This window comes from Myodes glareolus, chromosome X (genome assembly GCF_982192425.1).
Source record: "Myodes glareolus chromosome X, mMyoGla1.1, whole genome shotgun sequence".
Lineage (NCBI taxonomy): Eukaryota > Metazoa > Chordata > Mammalia > Rodentia > Cricetidae > Myodes > Myodes glareolus.
Genome location: NC_142053.1, coordinates 28,733,566 through 28,745,916, shown reverse-complemented (window position 1 = coordinate 28,745,916; position 12,351 = coordinate 28,733,566). Strand labels below are relative to the sequence as shown.

Genomic DNA, 12,351 nt, shown 5'->3' with positions numbered 1-12,351 from the left:
AGGAGAGTGGCTCAGTGTGTCCCTTGCCTCAGAAAGGTTAGGGAACAGAAGTATGAGGTTGTCACTGGATTTGGCAGTGCTTGGGTATTAGTAAACTGGGCAGAGGAAAACTGTCATAATGCAGAGTGACCCATAAGTGGGGAGCAGAGATGGGGACAAATGGGTCAGAAGAGATTAGAACTTGAGAAACATCTAGGAACTCATCTTATTTTAGATGATCACTGAAGCCACAGACATGGATTCTGTCACTTAGCCAAAGAGAATGAAGTAGGGACATAAATAGATCTAGATTCCAGGCTGAAAGAATTCTAACATTTCTATACCAATAAAAAAAAATGTTTCTATAAGGGTGACAAGAAGTAGCCATAGAGTAGGAGAAAAACCAAATATTCTGGATATTCTGGTGCTACTTAATCTGAAAGGATGTTTCAAGAAGTAATGGCCCTGGATATAGAGGAACAGATCTATAATCACAGCCCTTGGAGATGGAGAGTTCAAGGCTATTCTTGGCTACATCATAAGTTTCAGGCCAGCCTGGGCTATATGAGACCCTATCTCAAAACATGAAAATAAAATAAAATAAAATAAAACAGTAGTAGCAGACAGGGCTGTGAATAAAGCTTGGTGACAGAACAAGCAAGGCCGTGGGTTCACACTCCAGTCTGCAGTAAGAAAAGGGGGGTGGCCAGCAGAGTTGAATGCAAGAGAAGAGAAAACTCAATTATGATACTTGAAGAGAGCCACAGAATGTGGTGACTTCTAGACTATTAATGGCCTGGCATCTGAAAACCATTGGGTTGAGAATAGATCCAGTTAGCATTTATAGCTTTTTATAGAAGTCTATCATGAAATAAAACAGACAAATAGTGTTGATAAATGATCATTTTTAATATAAGGAACACTAAAATTTAGTATTTAGACGTCTAAGAGAAGGGTTACTCAGGAAAATAACCAATGGTGTAGTTTTCTTGCAAAGGCAGCCAAAATAGAAGCGAAGGTAGAGGTCAGAGGAGCCTGCCTTGGGGGAAAAGGCTACTCCCCAGCCATCAGTAATGAGTTGGCAGTGCCCGCCTCCTCTCTGGCCGCTTAGCAAGCAGCTGAGTAAACCTCAGGGCGGTTTTCCGGTTTTCCCGTCAGCACCTCCCTCTGGTCTTGTCTGGCCTGAGTCAAGGCCTCTTCTCCGCCCCCTCGAATTTCTTCCACTCTCTATTCACTTCCTATTCAGTGTGTGCCAGTCACTAGGGACAAGGAAAGAAAACCAAGTCCTTGTCCTTGAGTAACTCAGCTACGTCAGTGACTAGAGCCCAGTGGAACTAAACAACTGGGGTTACAATGGGAGCAGGGCAGTGAGAGGACAGATGATCTGGGAGTCTCCTGCCTGGAAGCTGCCAAGTGTGGCTGAGGAACCCCCCTAAACTGGATGGACCGGTTGAGAGCATGGCAGGGCCCAACCCTCCTCCCTCTGAGCAGTTGTTCGGTGTTAGCAACCGGTGTTGCTTTCACGAAGCTGCCTTTCTTTCACTTTCTCCTCTGACGATTGAACCTGCTGACGGGGGGGGGGGGGGTGGGGGGGGGGGTGGGGGGGGTGGACACGACACGCCTTGAGTCCCAGCACTCGGGAGGCAGAAGCAGGCAGATTTCTGTGAGTTCAAGGCCAGCCTGTATAGCCAAGGGCGTGTACAGAGGCCCCGTCTCCACCTCCGACTCCTCCCAAATAATAGTACCGCCTCTTAGCCACAGGACTATTTCTCCAGCCCTAACTTTAATTTTTATTGGATTTATTTTGTGGAGCTGTTTGCACATGACATGGCATGTGCTGAGGTCAGAGGGCAACTTTTGGGTCTTTGGGGGATTGGTTCTCAGTTGTCAAACTTTAGTTTGTCGCCTTGCTGTCCCTCTCCACCACTTTTATTTATTGAGACAAAGTCTGTATACAGTCCTGGCCATCCTGGAACTCTCTGTAGATCAGGCTCGCCTCGAACACACACATTTGCCTGCCTCTGCTTCCCGAGTACTGAGATTAAAGACATGTGCTGCCATGTCCCACTTTGCAGCCATAAATCATAATTTCTTATTATTTATAATAATAAACTTATAGGAGCCAGGCATGATGGCACATTGTCTATAATGCGGGTACTCAAGAGGCTGAGGCAGAAGGATTGCTATAAATGTAAGGCCAACCTAAGCTATATAGTGAGTTTTTAAAAGGCCTAAACTACACTCTAAGACCCTGTCTCAAAAAACCAACAAAAAAGAATAAACTCATAAGAACTGGGTATGTCTCGATGGTAGAGTGCTTTTCCTAGCATGTATAAGACCCTGGGTTCCATCCTTAGCCATACATTCACACACACACACGCACACACACACAAATAAGTAAGCTTATAAATAATGGGGGCGTGGGTGGGGAGGAGGTGTCATTCCAGCCAGATGGTGGTGGCACACACCTTTAATCCCAGGACTACCAGGACTAGAGAGGCAGAGGCAGGTGTACCTCTGTAAGTTTGAGGTTACCCTGGTCTACAGAGCTAGTTCCAGGACAGCCAGGGACACACAGAGAAACCCTAAAACTAAAAACCAAAAAAAAAAAAAAGTTCATTCCATTTTGGGTCTTTTTCTTCAGGCTCAGATTTAATTTTTTATGGCTGTTTTGAATTTGTATGGTGCTGGTGATTAAATCCAAACCCTGACCTGTGTTCAGCTCCTGGTTTCTTTGCAATTAAAGACAGAATGGAGAATATTCAGAGGGCACCTGAGTCTTTTTTGATTGGTTGGCTTTGGTTTTTCCTTTTTTTATTTATTCTGTATACAGTGTTCTGCCTGCATGCCACAAGAGGGCGCCGTATCTCATTATAGATGACTATGAGCCACCAGGTGATTGCTAGGCATTGAACTCGGTACCTCTGGAAGAGCAGCCAGTGTTCTTAACCTCTGAGCCATCTCTCCAGTGCTGGCTTTGGTTTTTCAAGACAGGGTTTTTCTGTACAGCCCTGGCTATTCTGAAATTTGATTTGTAGATCAAGGTGGCCTCGAATTTAGAGATCCATCTGCCTCTGCTTTTTTTTCCCACAACTTCTGGGATTAAAAGTGTGGGCAACTAACTACACCCTGCTTGCTTGTTCCTGAAGCTCCAGGACCCCTTTAATTAGAATTTGAGAAGAAGCCATGCGGCAATGGCACAGGCCTTTAATCCCAGCATTTGAAAGGCAGAGACAGGCAGATCTCTGTGAATTTGAGGCCAGCCTGGTCTACAGACTGAGTGCCAGGACAGGCTCCAAAAGCTTCAAAGAAACCTATCTCAAAAAAAAAGAAAGAAAAAGAAAAAGAATTTGAGAAGAAACACACACACACACACACATAGCAAGCTGTAAAGTTTGACAGCTACTAAGAAAAGATAGAGATTTACTTATGTATGTAGATAGGGTCCCACTTTATTGCCCTGGCCGGCCTGGAATTTCCTATGTATCCCAGGTTGGCTTCAAATCATAGGACTCTTCCTGCTTCAGTCTCCTTATTGCTGTGACTACGGCCCTACTATGGCCCTATGTTCTTCTATTCTTTTTCTTTTCTCCTTTGTTATTCTTTTGCAGATGGGAAAAGGAGAGCAAGAATCTCTTTGCTAAGCCTTCCTCTAGCATTGTTTAGAAACGTAGAGATGAGATTTGCCTATTCCATCATCGAGACAGAGTCGATCCCTATGCAAAGGTTGACAACTTTGTACTTGATGCCAGGTGGTGGCGGCACACGCCTTTCCTCTCAGCACTGGGGAGGCAGAGACAGGCTGATCTCTGTGAGTGAGTCTACAGAGTGAGTTCCGGGACAGGCTCCAAAGCTGCAAAGAAACCCTGTCTGGAGAAACAGCACAAGCTATCTGATGGTGACTATATAGGCGGCACCGCTAGTGTGCTGGGTGTTGATCTGCGGAAACTATCACCTCCATGGCTCTGAGCCTTTGCTCTTTCTCCGTCAGTGCTGATAATGCACACAGCACCGAACACTCCATGAGCTGTCTCGCATTGCTGATGGCCATGACAAGCTAGCTGCTCTGCTGGGAGAATTGAAGCTAAAGGACTTAGGAGAAACTCCAGAGCTGAAGGCAGTGTGTGCTGGGTACTGGTGAGACAGTGAAGGATGGCTTGGATGTTTATGAAGTTCTCAGGCCTTGCACGTTAAGAACTAGTCCCCAGCAGGCATACACAAGGTAGTTTTGAGAATAACTTAGCACTGATAAAAGGAATCTTTAACTTTTTATGATATCCACAGAGAGTATCTTTACTTTTCAGTTTTGTTGTATATCAATATTTCTTCAAATAAGGCCTTATATATAACCTAGGCTGGCCCACAGCTCACCATCCTCCTACCTCTTGAGCAGCATAGGTATACACAACTATGCCCAACTTCTGTTTTATTTACATAGAACATGTGTGGAGGTTCATGCTTTCCACCTTTTTGAGGCAGAGGTGTTGATCTTCCAGGTAGGTGTCCACTGCATCCAAGGCCCCCCCCCCCCCAGACAGGGTTTCTCTGTAGCTTTGGAGCCTGTCCTGGAACTCACTCTGTAGATCAGGCTGGCCTCGAACTCACAGAGATCTGTCTACCTTTGCCTCCCAAGTGCTGGGATTAAAGGCATGCACTCCCACAGCCCGGCCACTTTCTTTTCTTTGAGACAGGTCTCTCTATTCTGAAAGTCTTGTGAGAAGACTACGAGGAGATGCAAGCAGTTTAGTGACCCCAGAGCTTACTCCTGTGATTCAGTCCCAATTTCCCTCACTCTACCATCTGGCCTGCGAAATATACACCCGGGAAAATCTCCCCGACACCGAATCGTGGAGTCCTCTGAACCTCATTATTTCTCTGAAGTAGTCTTGGCTGTCCGGGAATTAGCTGTGTAGATCAGGCTGGCCTTGAACTCACAGAGATATTCCTGTTTTTTGCCTCCCAGGTGCTACGTTAAAGGTGTTGGCCACTGTGGCCCGTGCTTTCGCGTTTCAGGACTGAGTTGTCAGGGTTCCATGGCTAGTGCTTTTCTTTCTTTTTTTTAAAAAAAAATAATTTTATGAATGAGTGCTCTGCATGTACACCTGTGTGCCAGAAGAGGGCATCAGATCCCGTTTGTAGACGGTCAGGAGCCACCATATGGGTGCTGGGAATTGAACTCAGGATCTCTTGAAGAGCATCCAGTCCTCGTAACCGCTGAGCTGTCTCTCCAGCCCCATAGTCAGTGTTTTTATCCACTAACCATTTCCCTGGTTATATGGGAAAAGACATAGGTATATGTCTTTTATCAATTAATTTTTTTTTTTTTAGTTCTTCTGGTTGTGTCAGTGTGTTTCTACAAAGGGAATATGTAGACGTAAATCGTGAATGCAGACGCCTGTGGAAGCCAGAGGCATCTTTTTCCCTGGAGCTGGAGTTACAGGCGTCTGGCAGGCGCTTAACAAGGGTGCTGGGAACGAATTTACAGAACCGCGGAGCGATCACTTCTGCTCCCTCCCTCTTCCCACACGCCCGCCGCTCACCACCTTGAAGGCGCACTCCCAACCCTAAGCCCCGCCCCTCGCGTTAAACTTCCTCCCAAAGAAGGGCGGAAGTAGCTGCGCTCGAAAGTGACAGCAGCCCTTTCCCCGCCCTCCTTAGCGTTGGCCCCGCCTACTCCATTTCCCGGGTTTCGCTAAGGGCTTTTACTTTGACACCTCTCAAAGCCATCTACCCCAGCCACGAAAGGAGTGCCCCCAGGACCCTGACAGTCGCCTAGGAGAACATATCCACTAAAGCAGATATATATATGAGAATTATGTTTCGTGTAATTCCCGCGCGCGTTCCCACGGCCCATGGGAGCGCGGAGGCGGGGATAGGAGAGACAAGAGGCGTCACCGCCTAAGCTCCACCTCTAGCTGCGTCTTCTAATCGCGTTTTTCCGGTCGGGGCTTCCTCTTCGCCTTTCCTCCGCCATCGTGCGCTGTCTGTCCCCCTCGCCTTCTCGCCATGGTAAGATTATCGGCCTCCATCCCTTTGTAGGCAGCATCCCTGAGACCGCAGGCTGCCATGACTTTACGATAGCATTGCACAGCATCGAGGGGCGGGTGCATTTTCAGCTTTGGAGCTTTTGTGGGAGTTAGTTTGGCCATCGCTCAGATCGCGGGCACAGCAAACAATTAGCCAGCCCATTTCTCCCCCATCGTGTCGGGTTCATTGTGCAGTCTGGCGAGCAGTACAAACTATTCTTGCGTCGCTTAGCTTCGAGCCGACGATTCTTGGCAAAAGGAGAGGGTTGGGGCCACGCGTAGATTTCGGCTGATTGAACCCTAGCTTTGCCTTGGCGTGCACAGAGAGCACAGAGTCGGGGAGGGGCCTTGCACAGGCAGCTGTCCGCAGTAAGAGTTAATGGGACTTAACGAGAGCCTTCAGAAGCTCTGCATCACTCCGTGGAAGCGTCTGCTAACAGCACACCAGTCGTTGCCTACTGACAGATTGTTGGCGTCTAGGTTCAAAGTGGGATTCGTAGCTGCATTTATTCAGGAAAATCTAGAACTTCTACAGTGGTTCAGGAGGAGTGCACACTGCCTTTTCAACGCCAGTAGGCGAGTGCTCCATAATCTAGATTACCCGGACAGCGTCCCTTGAAAGTAGAGAATACTGTTTTCAAAAGTAGAGCGCCTAGATTTACTGACTTAAATGTTTGTATTGGACGGGATTGACCCAACGCCATCTTAGTTGCAGTAAATTAGTTCTTCCTACCTTAGTTATTCTATATTTGACATCTGAAGCACGGCAGGATAAACAGTAAATTAGCACGATTTTCGAGCAGACCGGACATGGGCCTAAAACCTTACTCTGTAGCTGGGCGGTGGTGGCGCACACCTTTAATCCCAGCATTCGGGAGGCAGATCTCTGAGTTTGAGGCCAGCCTGGTTTACAGAGCGAGTTCCAGACTCCAAAGCTACAGAGAAACCCTGTCTTGAAAAATCAAAAGAAAAAAAAACCCGACTCTGTAATTATCACTCTTGATCTAAGACAATTGAGTTTAAGCCATGAACTCTGACTTCAGAGAAATAATGAGGTTCAGAGGACTCCACGATTCGGTGTCGGGGAGATTTTCCCGGGTGCCTATTTCGCAGGCCAGATGGTAGAGTGAGGGAAATTGGGACTGAATCACAGGAGTAAGCTCTGGGGTCACTAAACTGCATCTCCTTGTAGTCTTCGCACAAGACTTTCAGAATCAAGCGATTCTTGGCCAAGAAACAAAAGCAAAATCGTCCTATTCCTCAGTGGATTCGGATGAAAACTGGCAACAAAATCAGGTAAGCCCCCACTGCCCTTTGTGTGGATTCGCAGTGACAGCCGTTCTCTGCTTACCATGCTGCGACTCCTTTTGTGTGTGTGGAGGGGTACACTGTCAGAATTTAGAAAAGGCGGCACACGAGAGAAAGACGCCCTGGGACAGTTCACGTGAAGGCGTTTTTTATAGGGAAAGGGGAACATAAAGGGAGAACGACCTCTGGGGACAGGAGTGGCGGAAGAAAAGAGATATTCTGAGACAAAAAGAAGGGAGGCGGGCAAGGGAAGGTACTGAATGTGCGCGGGGGTGCACTTAGTGGCTACAGGCTGACGAATTCCAAGGTCAGGCCAATACAGACGCCTGAATAACGTGCACGTGACTGGAGACAGCTTTCAGGAATCACTTTCCATTCACCAAGTGAATCCTGGGAATCCAACTCAGGTCATTGGGCTCCAAGGAAGTGGCTTTGCCTACTTAATCTCGGAGAGCTCCTGAAATCCTCCCACAAACTTTTTTTTAAATGTTGGGAGGGAGGAGAAATAGGCATGAGAAGTCCTGACAGTTGGCCAGGCAGCCAGTAGCAGTTCTGATAGTTAATGTGTATATTGCTTTAATCATTTGTGTGTGGGATGCATGCCCGCATGTGGTCAGAGGCTGGTTTGTGGGAGTTGGTTCTCTTTGACCACGTGGGTTCTAGTGACTGAATTCAGTTCTTCAACCTTGATAGTAAGCTTTCTCGCCTGACTACTGGTTTGGTGGGTTGTGATCAGACGGGTCTCCTGATAGTCCAGACTGCCTGGGAGCAAATTTGGGAGTGGTGATTTTTGTAGATTTGTTTAGAGATTGCAGAGTCGGGACTGGGTTTCAAACCTATAGTCTTGCCCCCCATGTGATGCTAAGGAGAGCTTTTAAGGTTCTGGGCAAGCTGTTGATTTACTTACTGATGGGATCTGTGTTTTGCTTTTTGCAGCAGTCTTGTGTAGCCTGAGCCTAGCCATCTTCTTCTACCTCTCAAGTGCTGAGGTTACAGGTGTGAGCCAACACATACTGTAAATACATGAGCCTGTTTCCTAGAGCCCTGGCTGATGAGAGTAGAGACTACTAGTCCACCTGTGGGTTAGCTATATCCTAGAGTTGTGACGGTGTTTTGTTGGGTGAATTATGTACCCTAACCCACAGAGTTCTCTATTTCTGGCTGGCGTTTATGGGTACTGTGGGTTTGAGCGCGGGCCACCTGCATACTGTCCTGAGCAAGTTCTCTGCCTGGAACTGTAACCCCCAGCCCCTCTCCCAACTTTGAAAACGTAAAGCAGGTCGCAATTACAGTGCTTCGTTTTGTAGGAGTACTGCCATTATCCTGCTGAAAGAAAAGCTATGTTGAGTGTTTCTGATTTTACCTTACTGGGAGTAAAATCAAGACACCTTGACACGAACAGCAAATTATGTGCAACTTGGGAGATGCTTTCTACTACCTGAAGGAGCTCTGGGGGTGAATTCTGGTTGCCAGGTTTGCACGGTAACCACCTTTCCCCAAGGAGCCATCTTGTTAGCTTTTGGGGAGCCTTTGTGTGTGGTCCACAGGAGGGGTTCAGACTATGTCTGCATCTACCCTGTCTAGATCTGTGGATCAAAAGGAAGGGGCTTTGGGGAAGCTTTTCTACTTCTCCCATTCCACTAAGAATCACATTATCTGACCCTGCACCGCAATGCGAGTATTGGACCTGGAGTTTCCCAAATGCTTGGTTTAAGGCAGGGTCTCAGTAGACTGCCTGCCCTTGCACTCCGCTGTCCAACCCATATGGGCTTTGAATTTTCAACCCCTCCTACCTCAGCATCCAGAGAGAAGGTAGCATTGGCAAAGCTTGTTCTGCTTTGAATCCTTGGTTTGACTTTACAGTTTTTGTGGTGTCCTGCCCCCCCCCCTTTTAAAATGGGTTGCCCCAGCCCCTCAATTCCTGGATTGACTAAACCCAGGGCCCTGCACACGTGTAACATTTATTTTGAAGATGGCCTTGGCTATGTTGGCCTGGAACTCTCTCTAGTAAGCTTCTTAGTAAATGGACCAAATATGAGCGGCTATATTGTGACCGTACCACCTTGTAACTCTTGTCTTCATTCTCTGCAGGTACAACTCCAAGAGAAGACACTGGAGGAGAACGAAGCTGGGTCTGTAAGGAGTCAACAATGGCAAGACAGTTTACGCTGAATCGTGGTCCTGGATGAGCGTTATCAGATGGAGTTCAACATTTTCAACCCTGATCATGTTTAAGTTGGGAGTGGGTTCTCCAGTAATAAATTGTGGAGCCTTTCAAACTGCTGTTCTGGTTTGTAAAGTTCTGAATTTCCCTTTCCCCTGCCAGACCCAATAAGATAAACTTCTGCGGTGCATGTGGAGAGTTGTTCCCTGGGAGCTAGAGCTTGGTGCGCTTGCAGAAGTCCTGGATCTGGAGCCTAGCACCCACAGCTCACCCTGTATTATATTACACCAGCTTCAGGGTGAGCCCCTCTGTGGGTGCTGACTGACGTATATATAGGCAAGTAACCATGCACATAAGTTACCGTGCACCTTGGATAAGATTGTGACTGTTCACACATGTACGTTGTGTGGAGGTAGGTCAGATGATAGCTTTAGAATTGTCTTTAGCTTGTATGTATGTTCCAGGTGTTGGATTCAGGTTGCCAGGTTTGCATAGCAGGGGCTTTACCAACACCCATCTCAATAGGCCCCCGGCTTGTTTATAGTATGCTTGAGATGGAGTCCAAGCACTTTTAGCAACTGAACTGCATCCCCAGCCCTCTAGCAGCGGTTCTTAGCCTGGGGTTGAGCCACCCTTTCACGGGGTTACATGCCAGATACTTAGTTACAATTCACAGCAGTAAAATTAGTTAGGAAGTAGCAATGAAAGTAGCTTTGTGGTTGGGGATCATGTGAACTGTGTTAGAGGGTCACACCATTAGGGAGGTTGAGAACTGCTGGTCTGTGGGGTTTTTTACTTCTTAAACATTAGATTTATGTGCATGAATGTTCTACAGATGGTTGCGAGCCACATTGTGGGTGCAGAGAGTTGAAACCAGGTCTCTAAGAGCTAGTTAGTGTTCACTGCTGAGCCATCTCTTCCAGATCCTGTCGGCTAATTTTTGGTGCTTGGCAGTAGGACTCCTAGAAGCTGCGGCCTGCAAGATAGCCCAGGCTGGCCTTAGTCCACCTAGGTGTTGGGATCACAGGTGTGAATCACCACACCCACAAGCCTTTCTTTAGTCAGGGTCTCCCAACTGCTTTTGCATATTTAAGCATTTGGAAGCCATGAAAAGAATATCTGAAAATTCAAATAAAGTGTGATATTTTTATAAACGAACCAACCTCTGCTGGGTTCACGTTCATGTTTGCTTAGAGGTGCTTATTGACATTGCCTGACTTAACTACACAGCTGCCAGTAAAATACCTGTTGGTCATGGTGGCAGTGTTTTGGTGGGGATTATTTTGCTTTGTTTTTGGTCCCAGGGTCATCTTGAACTCCTGAAGCAACCCAGAGAACTAGAAACTCCGAATCTTTGGCTCATGTCTCTCTTAACTCCGTCAACATGGGGCTAGGGTGTAGATAGAACACTGGCCTAGCATGTGTGTAGTCCTGGGTTCTCGCTAGCGCAGCAGAGGTAATCCTCAGGGCTGTCATGGACGGCAGTTCTTTTAAATCCACAGCAGAGAGACTCGATAGAATTATGGTAATCACGTGAAAAAATGTTAAGCAATCTGATGTGTGTAAATTTTCAGGGTTAGATGGCTCATTGCTTAAGAACACTTTGAAGGACCAGTTTGACTCCCAGCACCCACATCAGGTGCCTCACAACCATCTGTAACTAGCTCTAGAGGATCCAGTGACTCTACCCTTTCAGGGTACCTACAAATTATGCACACAGACACACACATAGATAATTTAAAGATAATATGCATTTATAGCTAGGTATGGTGGTGGTACATGCCTTTAACCTCAGCATTCTAGATACAGGTGTGTGTGTCTGAATTTAAGACCAGCCTATATAGATCTGCCTTTTCATAGTCATTTCCAGGACAGCCAGCACTACATAGATCCTGTTTTCCAAAAAAAAAATAATAATAATCACTATTTAAGAAATTTTTCAGTGGAAGTTGGGATAGCATCCTGACAAGGCCAAGATGACACTAAAGGTATATCAGCCTTCTCTTGGGACCAAGGTAGGATAATAGAAATGGAAGGTGTTATGGTGGTATAATACTGCCTAGCCATTGACCTGGAAAAGGCAGCAGCAGGATAGTAGTTGAGATTAACTGTGGGTTCAAAACCAGCAGTAAGCCTCAGTGGAACAGTTTGCAAACTGGAGCCTCCCCTGCATGAGGCAGAAAACTGCTCAAAAGTGCTAGGTTTAGCTGTAGGAGTTCTGTTTATCAAGACGGGGTTTCTCTGTAGACCAGGCTGGCTTCGAACTCAGAGATCTGCCTGGCTCTGCCTTTCCAGTGCTGGGATTAAAGGTGTGTGTCACCACCACCTAGGAGGATTTTTTTTTTCAGTGCTGTGTAGCACTGGCTGGATTGGAACTCTGTAGATCAGGATGACCTCAAACTCAAAAGATTTACCCGCCTCTGCCTTCTGAGTGCTGGAAGTATGTCACCCAATCGGTTGTAGAATGTCTTAGGGACAGAGCGGGGTGAAAACATAGGGTTTTAATTCCCTCCCCCAGCAGTATATGTTACATGCTGGGTACATTGTAACTACCCATACTGGAGATTGTGGTAAGAGGGGTGTGCTGTGATGGGAGCCAGTTCAAGAAATGAGAAGGTGTTGGGCCCTTCCTGTTCCAGGGTTCTAACCCAAAGAAGGCAGGATGACGTGAGAAAATTCCTGGGTGCTGAAGTCAACTGGGCTTGGGTCCCAGCTCTGTCTCTGAACCGGTTGTGGAAATTTGCCCTCAGGAAAGAGTCCCCTGGGTGTGGTGCTGCCCGGGTGCTCCTAAGACCTGAGAGGCTGAGTTAGGATTGCCATCAGCTCTAGGGCAGCCTGCACTAGAAAATGAGGGCCAGGTCGGTGGGTTGCCCT

The 12,351-nt window shown here is 47.1% G+C and overlaps 1 protein-coding gene and 1 non-coding gene across 2 annotated transcripts; both read left to right on the top strand.

The window, feature by feature from the left end:
* The first annotated feature begins 5,828 nt into the window (after window positions 1-5,828).
* Rpl39 (ribosomal protein L39) lies at window positions 5,829-9,596 on the top strand. Its single transcript, XM_048450422.2, has 3 exons — window positions 5,829-5,988; window positions 7,198-7,301; window positions 9,405-9,596. Exons 1-3 carry the CDS (start codon window positions 5,986-5,988, stop codon window positions 9,451-9,453), a joined length of 156 nt encoding a protein of 51 aa, XP_048306379.1. The 5' UTR covers window positions 5,829-5,985; the 3' UTR covers window positions 9,454-9,596.
* On the top strand, window positions 8,586-8,717 carry LOC125410747 (small nucleolar RNA SNORA69). Its single transcript, XR_007235174.1, has one exon. It is a non-coding gene; the product is annotated as a small nucleolar RNA SNORA69 (small nucleolar RNA).
* Window positions 9,597-12,351: the final 2,755 nt, after the last annotated feature.

Coding starts and splice junctions, on each gene's coding strand:
- Rpl39 (XM_048450422.2), top strand. Junction 7,302..9,404: donor AAAACTGGCAACAAAATCAG/GTAAGCCCCCAC, acceptor CATTCTCTGCAG/GTACAACTCCAAGAGAAGAC.